Here is an 18,686-nt window from a genome sequence, read left to right as displayed (position 1 = left end):
AAGAATATAATGATATAAATGTTTTTAGATTTTAAATAGACATCCCCCCTTTGGAACTCAGATAAAAGAAACAGTGATGTATCTACCAAAATATGAACTTGAAGTAGAACAGGTAAATATTTTCTGTTTTTTTAATATTTTGCTTGTCTTTTTAGGAATAAAGTTACCCATAATTGACTTGAGCTGAGTATGAGTAGTGATGCTATTTTTTTTAACAATTTTCATGTCTATCCTTTTTTAAAGATTGCAAGATACAGTGATACTGTGGCAGAAATATTAGTGACCATTATATTAAGAAACTTTGAACAGCTACAAAATAAAAGAACAGCATCAGATTCTCACTATATTACCTTAATCATAGGTAATGCAGATAATCAACTGGTTTTTAAGCACAAAATTCTGTAAGTATAAAATTTCTATTTGATTTTATTTCTAAGGAAATAGTGTAAAAGAAAAATTCCTCTGAGAAAAAAGAGTAATAAAATTACAATGGGTTCAATTAAATTACATTTTTCCAACAAGGAAAATGTAATAGGGGTAGTTTCGCTATTGGTCTATTGAAGAAGATATTGACATTGGGTCTGTTGTTTTAGATTGTTATATTTAGTACTCAAATGAACAAAGTATAAAATTTATCATATAAATTATCAAAACAAAACAGCAATAGACTTATAAACACTGAGAAATGACTAGTGGTTACCCACGGGGGAGGAGTTGGGGTTGGTGGGTGGGGAGGGTATAATATTGTATATCAACTTCACTTCAACTAAAAATCAACCAAAAAAATAATAAAGTAAAATAAAATACAGATCAAGATGAATTTTTAAAAATTCTCACAATTTATCATGGTTGGAAACAAGTGAGTAGGTGACCTTTAGGAGTAACTGTTTTAGTGGGTGGCTGAATTTTCTTATTTTGTTGCTTTTCTCCAGTCATTCATGACCTTTCTACTCTGAGTGCTGAGTGTAATTTTCCTCCTTCTCACTTCAAAATACATCATCTATTTCCAAGTAAAAATCTAACAAACTATGTAGTTCCATTGTAGGATCCACACAAGCAGATCGTATTACAAAAGAGGTACCTTTCCTTATACCTTGTTTTCTAGCATGCCATCGTATAATTATTTTTTAAATTTTTTATTAAGGTATGATTAATATACACTCTTATGAAGGTTTCACATGAAAAAACAATGTGGTTATTACATTTACCCGTATTATCAAGTCCCCACCCATACCCCAATGCTGTCACTGTCCATCAGTGCAGCAAGATGCCAGAGATCCACATGTGCCTTCTCTGTGATACACTGTTCTCCCTGTGACCCACCACACCATGTGTACTAAACATAATACCCCTCAGTCCCCTTCTCACTCCCTCCCCACCCGCCCTCCCACAGCCCTTCCCTTTGGTAACCACTAGTTCATTCTTGGAGTCTCTGAGTCTGCTGCTATTATGTTCCTTCAGTTTTGCTTCATAGTTATACTCCACAAATGAGGGAAATCATTTGGCATTTGTCTTTCTCTGCCTGGCTTATTTCACTGAGCATAATGTCCTCCAGCTCCATCCATGTTGTTGCAAATGGTAGAATTTGTTTCTTTCTTATGGCTGAATAGTATTCCTTTATATATACGTACCACATCTTCTTTACCCATTCATCTACAGATGGACACTTAGGTTGCATTCGTATCTTGGCTATTGTAAAAAGTGCTGCGATAAACATAGGGATGCATATGTCTTTTTGAATCTGAGAAGTTGTATTCTTTGGGTATATTCCAAGGAGTGGGATTCCAGGGTCAAATGGTATTTCTATTTTTAGTTTTTTGAGGAACCTTCATATTGCTTTCCAGTATAGTTGAACTAGCTTATATTCCCACCAGCAGTGTAGGAGGGTTCCCCTTTCTCTGCATCCTTGCCAGCATTTGTTGTTCTTAGTCTTTTCGATCCTGGCCATCCTTACTGGTGTGAGGTGATATTTCATTGTGGTTTTAATTTGCATTTCCCTGAGGATTAGTGAGGTGGAGCATCTTTTCATGTGTCTGTTGGCCATCTGAATTTCTTCTTTGGAGAACTGTCCCTTCATATCCTCTGCCCATTTATTAATCGGGTTATTTGCTTTTTGGTGTTGGGGTATGTAGGTTCTTTATATATTTTGGATGTTAACCCCTTGTCAAATATGTCATTTACAAATATATTCTCCCATACTCTAGGATGCCTTTTTGTTTTGTTGATGTCCTTTGCCGTACAAAACCTTTTTAGTTTGATGTAGTCCCATGTGTTCATTTTTGCTTTTTTTCCCTTCCTTGAGGAGATGGGTTCAGGAAAAAGTTGCTCATGTTTATATTCAGGAGATGTTTGCTTATGTTGTCTTCTAAGAGTTTTATGGTTTCGTGACTTACATTCAAGTCTTTAATCCATTTTGAGTTTACTTTTGTGTATGGGGTTAAATAGTAATCCAGTTTCATTCTCTTGCATGTAGTTGTCCAGTTTTGCCAAGATCAGCTGTTGAAGAGGCTGTCATTTCCCCATTGTATGTCCATGGCTCTGTTATCATATATTAATGGACCGTATATGGTTGGGTTTATATCTGGGCTCTCTATTCTGTTCTATGGATCTGTTCTTGTGCCAGTACCAAATTGTCTTGATTACTGTGGCTTTGTAGTAGAGCTTGAAGTTGGGGAGCATAATTCCCTCTGTTTTATTCTTCCTTCTCAGGATTGCTTTGGCTATTCGAGGTCCTTTGTGCTTCCATATGAATTTTAGGACGATTTTCTCTAGTTCGCTGAAGAATGCTTTTGGTATTTTGATAGGAATTGCATTGAATCTATAGATTGCTTTAGGCAGGATGGCCATTTTGACAATATTAATTCTTCCTAGCCATGAGCACAGGATGTGTTTCCATTTATTGGTATCTTCTTTAATTTCTCTCATGAGTGTCTTGTAGTTTTCAGAGTATAGGTCTTTCACTTCCTTAGTTAGGTTTATTCCTAGGAATTTTATTCTTTTTGTTGCAGTTGTGAATGGAATTGTTTTCCTGATTTCTCTCTCTGCTGGTTCATTGTTGGTGTATAAGAATACCACAGATTTCTGTGTATTAATTTTATATCCTGCAACTTTGCTGAATTCAGATATTAGATCTAGTAGTTTGGATTCTTAGAGGTTTTTATGTACAATATCATGTCATCTGCAAACAGGGACAGCTTAACTTGTTCCTTGCAAATCTGGATGACTTTTATTTCTTTGTGCTGTCTGATTGCCGTGGCTAGGACCTCCAGTACTATGTTGAATAGAAGTGGGGAGAGTGAACATCCTTGTCTTGTTCCCGATCTTAAAGGAAAAGCTTTCAGCTTCTCGCTGTTAAGTATAATGTTGACTGTGGTTTTGTCATATATGGCATTTATTATGTTGAGGTACTTGCCCTCTATACCCATTTTGTTGAGAGTTTTTATCATGAAAGGATGTTGAATTTTGTCAAATGCTTTTTCAGTATCTATGGAGATGATCGTTTTTGTCCTTCTTTTTGTTGATGTGGTGGATGATGTTGATGGATTTTCAAATGTAGTACCATCCTCACATCCCTGGCATAAATCCTACTTGATCATGATGGATGATCTTTTTGATGTATTTTTGAATTCGGTTTGCTAATATTTTGTTGAGTATTTTTGCATCTGTGTTCATCAGGGATATTGGTCTGTAATTTTCTTTTTCTGTGGTGTCTTTGCCTGGTTTTGGTGTTAGAGTGATGCTGGTCTCATAGAATGAGTTTGGAAGTATTCCCTCCTCTTCTATTTTTTGGAAAACATTAAGGAGAATGGGTATTAGGTCTTCACTAAATGTTTGTTAAAATTCAGTGTTGAAGCCATCTGGTCTGGGATTTTGTTCTTAGGTAAGTTTTTGATTACCAGTTCAATTTCGTTGCTGGTAATTGGTCTGTTCAGATTTTCTGTTTCTTCCTTGGTCAGCCTTGGAAGGTTGTATTTTTCTAGAAAGTTGTCCATTACTTCTAGATTATCCAGTTTGTTAGCATAGAATTTTTCATAGTATTCTCTAATAGTTCTTTGTATTTCTGTGGGGTCCATAGTGATTTTTCCTTTCTCATTTCTTATTCTGTTTATGTGTGTAAACTCTCTTTTTTTCTTGATAAGTCTGGCTAGAGGTTTATCTATTTTGTTTATTTTCTCAAAGAACCAGCTCTTGCTTTCATTGATTCTTTCTATTGTTTTATTCTTTTCAATTTTATTTATTTCTGCTCTAATCTTTATTATGTCCCTTCTTCTACTGACTTTGGGCCTCATTTGTTGTTCTTTCTCTAGTTTCATTAGTTGTGAGTTTAGAGTGTTTATATGGGATTGTTCTTCTTCCTTGAGGTAGGCCTGTATTGCAATATACTTTCCTCTTAGCACAGCCTTGGCTGCGTCCCACAGATTTTGCAGTGTTGAATTATTGTTTTCATTTGTCTCCATATATTGCTTGATCTCTGATTTTATTTGGTCATTGATCCATTGGATATTTAGGAGCATATTGTGAAACCTCCATGTGTTTGTGGGGTTTTTCATTTTCTTTGCATAATTAATTTCTGGTTTCATACCTTTGTAGTCTGAGAAACTGGTTGCTACAATTTCAATCTTTTTGAATTTACTGAGGCTCTTTTTGTGGCCTACTATATGATCTATTCTTGAAAATGTTCCATGTGCACTGGAGAAGAATGCATTCTGTTGCTTTTGTGTGTAGAGTTCTGTAGATGTCTGTTAGGTTCATCTATTCTATTGTGGTATTCAGTGCCTCTGTCTCCTTACTTATCTTCTGTCTGGTTGATCTGTCCTTCAGAGTGACTGGAGTGTTGAAGTCTCCTAGAATGAATGCATTGCATTCTATTTCCCCTTTTAATTCAATTAGTATTTGTTTCACATATGTGGGTTCTCCTGTGTTGGGAGCATAGATATTTATAATTGTTATATCTTCTCGTTGGATTGACCCCTTTATCATTATGTAGTGTCCTTTTTTGTCTCTTGTTACTTTCTTTGTTTTGAAGTCTATTTTGTCTGATACTAGTATTGCAACTCCTGCTTTTTTCTCTGTGTTATTTGCATGAAATATCTTTTTCCATCCCTTCACTTTTAGTTTGTTTATGTCTTTGGGTTTAAAGTGAGTCTCTTGTAGGCAGCATATAGATGGGTCTTTTTTTTTTAATTCATTGAGTGACTCTATGTCATTTGATTGGTGCATTCAGTCCATTTACATTTAGGGTGATTATTGATAGATATGTACTTATTGCCATTGCAGGCTGTATATTCGTGGTTACCAAAGGTTCAAGGTTAATTTCCTTATTATCTGAGGGTCTAACTTAACTCACTTAATATGCTGTTGTAAACACAATCTAAAAGTTCTTTTCTTTTTCTCCTCTTTCTTCCTCCTCCATTCTTTATATATTAGGTATCATATTCTGTATTCTTTGTCTATCCCTTGTTTGACTTTGGGGATAGTTAATTTAATTTTGCATTTGCTTAGGAACTAGCTGTTCTACTTTCTTTACTGTGGTTTTATTACCTCTGTTGACAGCTATTGAACCTTAGGAACACTTCCATCTATAGTAGTCCCTCCAAAATAGACTGTAGAGATGGTTTGTGGGAGGTAAATTCTCTCAGCTTTTGCTTATCTGGAAATTGTTTAATCCATCCTTCAAATTTAAATGATAATCTTGCCAGATAAAGTAATCTTGTTTCCAGGCCCTTCTGCTTCATTGCATTAAATACATCATGCCACTTACTTCTTGGCTCTAAGGTTTTTGCTGAGAAGTCTGATGTTAGCCTGATAGGCTTTCCTTTGTATGTGATCTTATTCTCTCTCTGGCTGCTTTTAATAATCTGTCCTTATCCTTGATCTCTGGCAATTTTATTACTGTATGTCCCTGTGTTGTCTTTCTTGGGTCCTTATTTTGAGAGATCTGTGGATCTCCATGGCCTGAGAGACTATCTCCTTCCCCAGATTGGGGAAGTTTTCAGCAATTACCTCCTCAAAGATACTTTCTATCCCTTTCTCTCTCTCTTCTTCTTCTGGTATCCCTATAACGTGAATATTGTTCCATTTGGATTGGTCACATAGTTCGCTCAATATTCTTTCATTCTTAGAGATCCTTCTTTCTCTGTCTCAGCTTTTTTTATTCTTCCCTAGTTTCTATTTCATTTATTGTCTCCTCCACCATATTTAACCTCCTTTTAATACCCTCCATTGTGCTTTTCAATGATTGGATCTCTGACCGGAGTTCATTCCTGAGTTCCTGGATATCTTTCCATACCTACATTAGCATGTTGATGATTTTTATTTTGAACTCCCTTTCAGGAAGCATCATAAGGTCCATATCCTTTAATTCTTTCTCCATAGCTATATTAATTTTACTCTGGACTAGGTTCCTTTGGCATTTCATATTTATATATGGCACCCTCTAGTGTCCAGAAGCTCTACTCTCTGGAGCTGCTCAGCCCCTGAAGCCATGTCGGGGGTCACAGTGGAGTGGTATTGGTGCCTAGGGGAAGGGAAGAGTTGTTTCCTGCTTCCGGGCAGCTACGCTTGTCTCCACTGCCTGAACCAGTGGGCCTAGCACACAGGTATAAGCTTTTGTCCCAGAGCAGCCAGATATGGATCCCTGCTTTCCACAAGCGGCTGGAATCTCAGTCTCTCCAGGAATTCTGCCTGTATTAGCTTCCCAACCCTGTAATCACATGAGTATCATGAAAGCACCATGAACTATAGATTTGTGCTCCCAGAGCAGATCTCCAGAGCTAGGTATTCAGCAGTCCCAGGCCTTCCACTCCCTCCCCACTCCATTTCTCTTCTGCCCGCTGGTGAGCTGGGGTTGGGGAAGGGCTTGGGTCCTGCCAGGCCACAGCTTTGGTACATTACCCTGTTCCATGAGGTCTGCTCTTTTCTCCAGGTGTATGCAGTCTGGTACAGTCTTCTTTCCTGTTTGTCTCTCAGGATTTGTTGCACTAACTATATTTTCTAATTGTATACAGTTTTAGGAGAAAGCCTCTGTCTCTCCTCTCACGCCACCATCTTTAATCCGACATTGTATAATTTTTACTTCAGATTTTTTCTAATAATATTTCTCATAGGATATCATAAGCAAACTTTCAGGATAACCATTGTAAGTACAGCTAATATTTTTTGAGCACTTAGTAGGTTCTAGTTATTGAATGGTTTAATCTTTGTATGTGACAAGTGCTATCATTATCTACATTTTATGGAGTAGGAAGTTGAGACCAAGATATTTTAATCAGTTTGTCCAAGGTGATGCCAGTAGTTTATAGCAGAGTCTAGATTTGAATACAAACATTCTGACTCCAGAGCCTATGTTCCTAACTATATTATGGCAGTTGCAAATTAAATAATGGCAGTGACTCTGACTCTGAAAAAGGAATCCCCTCACTCTTGTCAGTGTTCTGGAGGATACCTTCCTAATATGTCCCATGCAACGTTCCTAAAGGATATGTGACTAATAGAACATTCCTTTCACTGGTAGTTACTCTCCTGCAACTAGCCATGACACGTGTGGAGAATATCATTGTATAAATCTTTATTCTCTGTGACAACTAAATCTAATGACAGCCTTGACAGTATGAGACCAAAATAAGTTCAGTCACAAAAGTGGTTGCTGGTTTGCTATGTTATTAGATACAAACTATTTCATATCAACTTTAAACATGCTATTGAAGTCTTCACAAATTCATGTAACTTATGTATAGTCATTTTAAAGTAGTGACCTAGGGGCAAGCTTATGGGTTGTTGATAGCAACTGCATATTCAGGTGGTCCCAAATATATAGCTGCTGAATGCAGAATATTTCCCCCACTATTAAACATGGTTATTATAATCTACCCAGAGTAATACAAGCTAAGTTTCAAAGAAACATTGACCTGAAATGTTTCAGTGCAACTTGGAATGGGCTTGAAATGAGTCACTGCAACTTGGAATCAGCAGTTAGGTCAATGTGTAGTTAAGAAATGTTTCAGTGCAGCAAAGATTCTCTCAAGTGTTAGACCTTTTGGGAATGTAGCATCTTTCCCCCATATTCAGCCTGGTTATTGTAATCTACCAGAGTGATACATGAGAGACTTCAAACAAACATTGGCCTGAGATCTTCCAGTGCAGCTTGGGTCAATGCTGCTGGGTCAACGTGTAGCTAAGAAAATTATGGCTGTGGTAGATCCATTGACACTCCTTTTTTTCTCCTCAAAACTTGGGGATAGTTTTTGTCCTGACTTCAGCTTACTACCAGATGGAATCTATCTTAGGATCAATCAGCCCTTGAAGATTAATATACTATTTCATTTGGTTTCTGGGTCACTATTCTAACAATGTATTATTCTCTTTTCAGAGATTCTGTTTTGCTAAAAGCTGGAAATTGGGCTAAAAAGGTTGATGTGAAAAGAGCTCTTAAATCTGAAGATCTTAGCATAAATCTAATTAGTTCTGAGTATGGTAAGTTCATGGAAGTAATGAAGACATGAATGTAAAGAATTTGGTAGCATTTAAATATTATTTCCTTTATGCTAAAACAGAAAAGGAATATAAATGATACTGTGTAAAAGTAATTTATTTAAATAATATGAATAATTTTAAAGGAAGTTAATGTATTTAGATATGTAAAAGATAGCATGGACTAGAATAATGAAATTAAAAATGTATTCATTCATTTATAGATACTTCATCTTCCAAGATAGTTAGATTTCAATTATTGTAGGAACATTCATTTTTATTTTTATCATGGTGGATAAATTTTCATTTATTATATTTATTAACTTTTTGAACATTTTAATTTCCTGTACTTGTTAGCTCTTTTGTTCAACAAATAAATGATCTCATATGTAGATTTATATCATATAAATAAGCACTGTATACTTTTTTCCTTTTTCCAGTTGGACTTGATATTCAGCAGAAATTTACAGTCTTTTACTTAGGACCCAAGAGGTTTGGAAACCAAATAATTATGCAAAAAAAATCAGAAACAGAGATTTCCCATTCTAAACATTCAGATAGACCAATAGCAGGACCAAATAAAGGTAAGTACGTATATTTATTCCTATTTTGCATTAGCGTTAAAGCAATGAGATGGCCAAGGAGGAGTATTGTTATAGTACTGCTTCACTCAGATTGTGGATACTCTGAAATTAGATGTTTAGTCTTCATAATAATTGCATTAATAATATATAATAGGAGTTCTCTCTTATAGTTAATATTTGTCAAATCAGGGTGATATTTGGAACAGTTATTTTACTAGTTTTTTTTTTTATATATACATTTCCCCTTTTTGATACCCATTCCATTCTTATGGCCCTTGTGAGGGGGAGAGCAAGTTATGTACAAAAGTTTACAGATTTGATGAGGCAAATCAGGTGACAATGAACTTACATTCTCTCTTTTTATTATGGGACATTTTGAACATGCACAAAAGTAGACAAGTGTATAATGAACCCTCAGGTATTCATCATCCACCTTAAACAATTATCAACTCATGGCTAATATTTTTTTCATCTGTACCTCTCTTCAGTTTTTCCTTTCTAAATTTTGAAGAAAATCAGATATTTCCTCTATAAATGTAAGTGGTAAGGATTTAAGGAAGAAATGTTTCTATATTACTCTTACACATAAAAAGCTAACAGTAACAAATACCATCCAATATTGAGTTAATATTTGAGTTGGTAATTATCTCATAAATGTTGTAGATGTATCATCTGATACCATATACAGTTATCAGATTTGCTCCTCAATCCTTTTGATATGTCCCTAGTAGTTTTTGACAGCTTCTTTTCTGTGTGATGATATAATATTCCAGGCTTATCTTGGATATTTCTAGTCCTAGACCTGTAATAAGCTTTTTCCCTTAGGATCTTTGGTTTCTTTTAATGATAATTTTCTAATATCAAAATCTGTGTGCTAAATAAGCTCATTGCCATGAAGTAATCATTTTTTGATTATCACTTGGATTTTTCCATGCGCAGAATTAGGAAATACATGGGTTTTTTAAAGTTTATTTTTAAGATGAAATGTACAATTAATTTATACATAAATGTCTAAATCAAATTCAGAGCTACAGAATTTATTGTTAAACTCAATTATCTGTATCTCCTTTCTGCCATGCTGACAAATTTAGTTCTCATTATTCCAACAATAATAGAATGTTACTAATTTTATTCTACATTATACATGTAATAAATAGTCTCAGAATAACAATACCAAACCACCACTCTTAATATGATTATTAAAAATAATAGTTTAAGATTTTTTTGCAAATAATTTGTTCTTAGAATGTATCTCCCTAGGCATGTATAACCAAATTAGTGTTTCAAAATCACTTAGAAAAGCTCTTCTGTATGTAGTTATGCCACTAAATGGATACACATATACTTTTCAGTTAAATTATATTTATATTTTATTTTATGGTGTTAGAATAGTTTTTAAGAATTAATTTTGTTTTATAGCAATTTAAAATATTTACATGATTCCATGGTCAAATGTACAAAGCAAACACTAAATATCATTCATAGTCAAGGGATATAGGTAGTCCCTCATTCATCCAGGTCTTCTTCATTCACTTGGTTCTATTTTCATTGCTTTGACCCAATGAGGCAAGCAACTAATAGGTACTAGGGCATGTAGGAGCAGTAGCTCCTACCAGAGTAACCTAAACAGTCATCGTCTCTGAATAGCATTTAGTTATAACAAATAATAACTACAGTGAACGGTGGCAGGAAAAGCAATGTAGAACTATTCTATGAACCCATTAGCATTCATCCCCTTCCTTTTTAAAGGGCACAGAAAAGCTCCCATGTGGGGGTAGGATGTAGTATTTTGTGGCAGGCCAATGGTCCCATAGCAATGACTATAAAAGCCCACATAAGTTATAAAATTTGTAATTCATCTGTGAAAGCAGAGTAGGAATTAGATTTCCAGAGAGGGGAGAACCATTCCAGGACTGAGGAGTCAAGGACCTCTAGGTTCTTAATTAAAAGCCTGGGTAGGCCATGCCCTGGAAAGGGGTTTATACTATCAGCCACTTGCCATGTTTGTCTGAAAGAGGGAAAGGAAACCTTCTCTGGTGGAATATAAGATAATCTGGAATCTACAGATACAATGTCTGCCATGTGGTCAAAATAATGAGACCTACAAAAAGTCAAGACCATATGACTCATAATTAACTATATAAAAAATAAAGCAGCTCTGCAGATGATTCAAATAGTGTAGTTAGCATTTAAAAATAACCATGATAAATATTTTCAAGAACATAGAGGAAAAATAGATGAAATGTATGAAAGGGTGGAAAATTTCACCAGAATATTAGAATCCACACAGAAGTCTAAAAGGACTTTCTACAATGGAAAACTACATTATCTGAAGTGAAGAACTCATTGGGTAGGTGTAACAACAGATTGGATTTAGCCAAACACAGAATTTGTGAACTGTTAGACATATCAATAGAAAATAACCAAACTGAAGCCCAGAGATTAGAAGTGGAAATGAAAAGGACACAAAAGAAGTGGAAATGAAAAGGACACAAAAGAGCGTAATACTGAAATGTTCTAACATGTGCATAGTGTTAGAGGCAGAGTAGAGAAGAATGGGACAAATGCAATATTCAAAGAAACAATGACTGAGAACATTTCAAAATAATGAAAAACAAAACCCCACAGATTCAGAATTTCAGCAAACCCCAAGCAGAGATAAATACAGCGGAAACCACATCTGGGCATATTATAGAAAAACTGCTGAAAATCTTAAATGCAGACACAGAAAAACTGTAGAATTACTTTCAAAGGAGCAGCAGTGAGACTAACACTGACTTCTCAACAATAATGATGGAAACTAGAAGATAGTGGAACAGCAGCTTAAAAATGCTGCTAATTTAGATTTCAATGCCTTTGAAAATATCCTTCAAAAATGAAAGGGAAATAGAGACATTTTGAAAAAAAAAAAAAAAACTAAAGGACTTTATCAGTGCTACTAAATTTATCAGTCTGCACTAAAAGAAATACTAAAGAGAGTTCTGTAGGGGAAAATAACCACAAATGAAAGCACAGAAATGCAGGAGAGAATGAAAAACAGTATGCAGGGTAAATACATGACAAAAAAATTGAAATGACTTACAGAATTTAAAATAAATATGGAATTAAATTCTAAGAACAATCTTATCTTAAAAACATAGTGTATCAAATACAAAAGAATAAAGCATAGAAAAATTAAAAGCAGAAATCAGTGAAATATAGAATGCAAATATATAACAGAAAAATCAACAAAGCTAAGATTTGGTTCTTTGAAAATGTGAATACATATAATAAGCCCTATCAGAACTGATAAAGAAAGATAAGATACAAATTAAAACAATATCAAGAATGAAAAAGAGAATGTCACTATAAATCCTATGGACATCAACAAGATAAAGACAAGATATTATTAGTAGCTTTATATCAATGAATTTGACATAATTTGGGTAAAATGAAAAAATCCTCACGAAGCAGAGCTTACCAAAATTGACAGAAGAAATAGAAAAATCTGACTAGTCTGATATGAGTAATGAAACTGAGGCAATTATTAAAAAGCTTTCCACAAAGAAAACCTGAGGCTCAGGTGACTTCACTGGTAAATGTCCCCAAACATGTATGAAGAAATAATATAAAACTTACCCAAACCTCTCCAGAGAATGGAAAATAGTATTTTCTAATGTTTTAATTTTTTGGAACTAGATCCACATGACCTTGATTTCAAAACTTGATAAGGACATTAAAAGAAAGGGATATCATTTAATGCCAGTCTATTTCATGGATACAGATCCACAAGTTCTTAACAAAATATTTGCAAGCTGAATCCAGTCATATATTTTAAAAGCATAATGTAGCACAACTATGTATAGCTTATTCCATATGTGCAAGAGTGCTTTAGCATTCAAAAATTGATCAATATAATTCACTACATTAACAGGAAAAAAGGAGAAAACCATGTGATTCTCTTGATGTCAGAATTTTGACAGAAAGTCAAATGCTGATTTTTTATTTAAAAAATATATATAGCAAATGTCATACACAATATGAAATATTTTAAAAACTTTCCTAGTTAGATGGAGAATGATACAAGAATGGTTTCTATTACTGTTTCTATTTAACATTGTGCTGGAAGTCTTAGAACAATTATATAAGAAAAGGAAATAAAAGTGATAAGGATTGGGAAGAAAGAAAAAAATGTCATTACTTGAAAACAACATGATTATATACCTAGAAAATCCAAAAAAACTCTATAGATATACTATAAGAACTAATAAATAAATTTGTAAATATCACTGGATACAAAGTCAATATTAAGAAACATTGTACAATATCATTTAAAACAATAAAATACTTAATAAATTTAACCAAGTAAGTATACGATGTGAACACTGAAAACTATAAAACTGCTTTGAAAAAAGTTAAGGAAGACCTAAATGAATTAAAAGATACCCCATGTTCATGGAATGAAAGTTTTAATATTAAGATGACAACATTTCCCAAGTTAATCCACAGATTCAGTGCAATCTCTATCAAAATCCCAGCTGTGCTCATTGAAGAAATTCATGAGCTGATTCTAAAATTCATATGGAAATGTAAGCTCCCAAAATAGCCAGAGTAATCTTAGGGGAAAAAAAGAAAAGATGAAGGATTTACAATTTCTTTTCAAAACTTATTACTAAACTACCATAATCAATACAGTGTGTTAGTGGCATAATAATAAACGTGTAGATCAATAGAATATAATTGAGAATGCAAAAATAAACTCATGCATCTATGGCCAATTGATTTTGGACAAAAATGCCAAAACAATTAAATAGGGGAAAAAATACTCTTTCAGCAAATAAGGCTGGATAACTGGATAGCCTGTTGAATTAATTTGGACCCCTACTCCATACCATGTATAAAAATTATCTCAAAATGGATCACAGATCTAAAGGTAAGAGATAAAACTACAATATCCTTGAAGAAAACATGGGTTTATATATTAAGTTTTTGCATTAGGTGGTGATTTCTTAGATACAACAACTGAAACTCTAGCAACCAAAGGAAAAAATAGATGAATTGGACTTCATCAAGATTAAAAACTTCTGTTCCTCAAATGACACTGTCAAGAAATGGTGCAACAGCCCACAGAATGAGTAAAAAGATCTGCAAATCCAATAGATCTGCAGATACCCAATGAAGGACTAGTATCTAGTATATATAAAGAAGTCTTACAAGCCCATGTATACAATATATAGTCAATTAATATACAGTAAAGGAGCCATGAGTATACACTGAGGAAAATACAGTTTCTTCCGTAATGTGTGGGGAAAACTGGGCAGCTACATGGAAGAGAATGAAATGGATTACTGTCTAATTCCATGTACAAAAGTAAACTCAAAATGGATTAAAGACCTAAATGTAAGACATGAAACCACAAAACTCTTAGAAGAAAGTATAGGCAAAATCCTCTTGACCATAAGCATAAGCAGGTTTTTCTGGACATATCTCTCTAGGCAAGGAAAACAAAAAATAAACAAGGGGAACTGCATTAAACTGAAGAAAGCCTCTGTACATCAAAGGACACCATTGCAGAACAAAAAGGCATCCTACAGTATGAGAGAAAATATCATAAATGACTTATCTGGTAAGGGGCTAACATCCAAAATGCATAAAGAACTCATATGCCTCAACACCAAAAAAACAAATAACATGATTAATAAATGGAGAGAGGACTGGCCAGACATTTCTCCAAAGAAGAAATACAGATGGCCAATATGTACAAGAACAGATGCCCCACATTAATCATCAGGGAAATGTAAATCAAAACCACATTTAGATATCACCTCATACCAGTTAGAATGGCCACTATCCAAAGAAAGGAAATAACAAGTGTTGGCAAGGCTGTGGAGAAAAGGGCACCCTCTTATACTGTTGGTGGGAATGTAAATTGGTGCAGCTCCTATGGAAAGCAGTATGGAGGCCCTTCAAAAAACTAAAAATAGAAGTATCATTTGACCAAATAATTCTACTTCTAGTAATTTAGCCAAAGAAAACAAAATATCTGATTCAAAAAATATATGCACCCCTATATTTATCACCACATTATTTACAGTAGCCAAGGTATGGAAGCAACCAATGTGTTCATCAATAGATGAACTGATAAAGAAGATTTATATCCAGGAGAATTGAAACATATACAAAAACTGGTGCTTGAATGTTTATAGCAGTATTATTCATAATAGCCAAAAAGTAGAAACAACTCAAATGTCAACTGATAAATAGATAAATAAAATGTGCTATAACCGTAAAATGGAATATTATTCAGCCACAAAGAAGAATAAACTGATGTATGCTACAACATGGACATTGTAACTGTGAACCTTAAAACATTATGCTAATGAGAGAAACCAGTTACAAAATGCCAGATATTGTATGATTACATTTATATGAAGTGTCTGGAATAGGCAAATCCATAAAGACAGGATGTATTAGTGGTTGCCAGGGTCTGGGGGTGAAAGGAAATAAGGAGTAACTACTAATAAGTACACAATTTCTTTTTGTGGTAATGACAGTGTTCTGGATTTACATAGTGATGGGTGCACAACCTTGGGAAAATACTAAAATCCCACTGAATTGTATACTTTAAAAGGATGGCTTTTATGATATAAATTATATTTCAATTAGAAATTTAAAAATCAATTGTATTACTATAAACCAGCAAAAAAAAGGGAGATATAAATCATAATTTAAAAAATATAATTTATGATAGCATCAAAATACCTAGTTACACAGTAGCAAAATATATTTAAAACCTGTGCATGAAAGCTAAAAATCATTATTATGAGAAAATTAAGGAAAACATAATTAATTGAGTGATATACCATTTCAGAGATCAAAAGACTCAGTATTTTATAGATGTCAGTTCTCCCCAAGTTATTCTTTAGATTCAGTGCAATCCCAATGCCAGCAGGGCTTTTTTTTTCTGAAATAACAAATTGATTATGAAATTCATGTGACAATTAAAAAGAAAAAATATTCAATGTGAACTTGAATTTAAGAAAAGCATAACTGGACAACTTACTTTACTAGATCTCAAGACCTGTTATTAAACAATAGCTATTAAAAGAGTGTGATGTAGACATAGCATAGACACATTAACCAATGAAATTTATTATAAACCAATAGTGGACCTACAAATATACAGTTAATGATTTATGACAACAGTGACAGTGTCATGCCATGGAGAAAGGATGGTCTTTTTAAAAAATGGTGCTGGATCAATTGGATGTCTATATTTAAAAAATTGTGTCTTGACTCTAATCTCATACTCTATACAGTATTTCCAAATATAAGGTTGATTTAAGTGTAAAAGGAAAACAGTAAAACTTTTAGAAGGAAAAATACATCTTCAACCTTGGAATAGGTAGATATCTAAAACAGGAGACAAGAAATGCTAAGTATACAAACATTTGATGAATTTGACTATGTTAAAATTAAGAACTTATGTTCATCAAAAGACACCATTAAGAGAGAGAAAGTTAGCTAAAGCAGGTGAGGAAAAAATTGCAATATGTATACCTGGCTGTATAGGCTGAACTGTGTCCTCCCAGATTAATACGTTGATGTCCTAACCTCTGGCACCTCAGAATGCAACCATATTTGGAGACAGAGTCTGTAAAGAGGTAATTAAATGAAAAATGAGGTCATTAGAGTGGGCCTTAATTCAGTATGACTGGTAACCTTTATTAGAAGAAGAAAATAGGGCAGAGACACACACAGAGGGAAAACCATGTGAAGACACAGGGAGAGACAACCATTTAAAAGTCAAGGAAAGGGGCCTCAGAAGAAATCAACACAGCCGATACCTGGATTTTGGTACCTCCAGAGCTGTGAGAAAATAAATTTGTTGTTTAAACTACTTAGTCTGTGGTACTTTGTTATGGCAGCCTTAGCAAACTAATACACAGGCAAAAAGCTATTATATGTAATACATAAAGAACTTTTATGTTTGTAAGAAAAAGATAAATTATTTGAAAAATGGTCACAAGATTGAACAGACATTTCAAAACAGAGGATATTCAACAGTCAAGAACATATGGGGAGCCAACATGGCGGCATGAGTAGGACAGTGGGAATCTCCTCCCAAAAACATATATACTTTTGAAAATACAACAAACACAACTAGCCCTAAAAGAGAGACCAGAAGACGCAGGACAGTGGCCAGACTGCAGCTACACCAGCGAGAACCCAGCGACTGGTGAAAGGGGTAAGATACAAGCCCCGGCCCTGCGGGACCCGAGCGCCCCTCCCCCCAGCTCCCGGCGGGAGAACAATAGGCAGAGCGGGAGGGAGACGGAGCCCAGGACTGCCGAACACCCAGCCCCAGCCATCCGGGCCAGAGCGCAGACACAGTATATGCCCAGGGGGCCCTGGATACTGGGAGAACAGGGGGTAAGACCTCAGAGCGGGTGCTGAAGCTGATGCCCCTGTGACAAAGAAAAGCGGGGGCTTTTTGAAAGTCTTAAAGGGACAGGGACTTAACAGCTTGACGGAAACAACCCAGGTCACAGTACAGCAGCTGGAAGTTACAGGGAAAACCGGGTGCACTAACCCCCTGGGCAACAGCTCTGAGACCCCTCACGGAGGCAAACAGTCAAGCAGCCCCCCCATCCATTACCCCACCGGGCGCTGCGAAAGCAGAGAAGCAGGCTGAGACAAATTCCGCCCACAGAAAGGGAAATTTCTCCCTTCCGGCCGGGCAAGACACAAAGACCCACTCTACAAGCAATTACCCAACACAAGCCACTAGGGGTCGCAGTTGCCCCAGTAAAGAAAGGCCAGTAGTAAGTGAAAATTTTGGCCCTCCCAGCTGACAGTCAATAGCACCTGTCAACATGAAAAGGCAAAAAAATATGATTCAGACAAGACTAACCCAGACAGCTTCGGCATCTGCTACATCTTCCCCTGAGAAGGAATCTGGGGAGATAGATTTAGCCAGTCTACCTGAAAAAGAATTCAAAACAAAAGTCATAACCATGCTGATGGACTTGCAGAGAAATATGCAAGAACTAAGGAAGGAGAATTCAGAAATAAAACAAGCTCTGGAAGGACTTCAAAACAGAATGGACGAGATGCAAGAGACCATTAATGGACTAGAAAACAGAGAACAGGAACGCAGAGAAGCTGATGCAGAGAGAGATAAAAGGATCTCCAGGAATGAAAGAATTTTAAGAGAGCTGAGTGATCAATATAAAAGAAATAATATAAGAATCATAGGCATTCCAGAAGAAGTAGAGAGAGAAAAGGGGATAGAAAATGTCTTTGAAGAAATAATTGCTGAAAATTTCCCCAAACTAGGGGAAGAAATGGCCTCTCAGACCACAGAGGTACACAGAACTCCCATGACAAGGGATCCAAGGAGGGCAACACCAAGACACATAATAATTAAAATGGCAAAGATCAAAGACAAGGACAAAGTATTACAAGCAGCCAGAGAGAAAAAAAAGGTTACCTACAAAGGAAAACCCATCAGGCTATCATCAGACTTCTCAACAGAAACCCTACAGGCCAGAAGAGAATGGCATGATATACTTAATGCAATGAAACAGAAGGGCCTCGAACCAAGACTACTGTATCCAGCACGAATATCATTTAAATATGAAGGAGGGATTA

The 18,686-nt window shown here is 35.2% G+C and overlaps 1 protein-coding gene across 2 annotated transcripts in view; it reads left to right on the top strand.

The window, feature by feature from the left end:
• Window positions 1–18,686, top strand: part of HFM1 (helicase for meiosis 1) — a 167,542-nt gene that overhangs the window by 105,739 nt on the left and 43,117 nt on the right. For both annotated transcript variants that reach the window (XM_057500410.1, XM_036889361.2), the window contains 4 exons: window positions 29–112; window positions 244–401; window positions 8,369–8,472; window positions 8,910–9,053. In XM_057500410.1, the coding sequence (XP_057356393.1) occupies window positions 29–112; window positions 244–401; window positions 8,369–8,472; window positions 8,910–9,053 (490 nt within the window). The remainder of the gene's footprint in view (window positions 1–28; window positions 113–243; window positions 402–8,368; window positions 8,473–8,909; window positions 9,054–18,686) is intronic.

This window comes from Manis pentadactyla, chromosome 4, assembly GCF_030020395.1.
Source record: "Manis pentadactyla isolate mManPen7 chromosome 4, mManPen7.hap1, whole genome shotgun sequence".
NCBI lineage: Eukaryota > Metazoa > Chordata > Mammalia > Pholidota > Manidae > Manis > Manis pentadactyla.
Note: the sequence above shows the minus strand (reverse complement) of the source record. Positions and strands in the feature narration are given on the sequence as shown.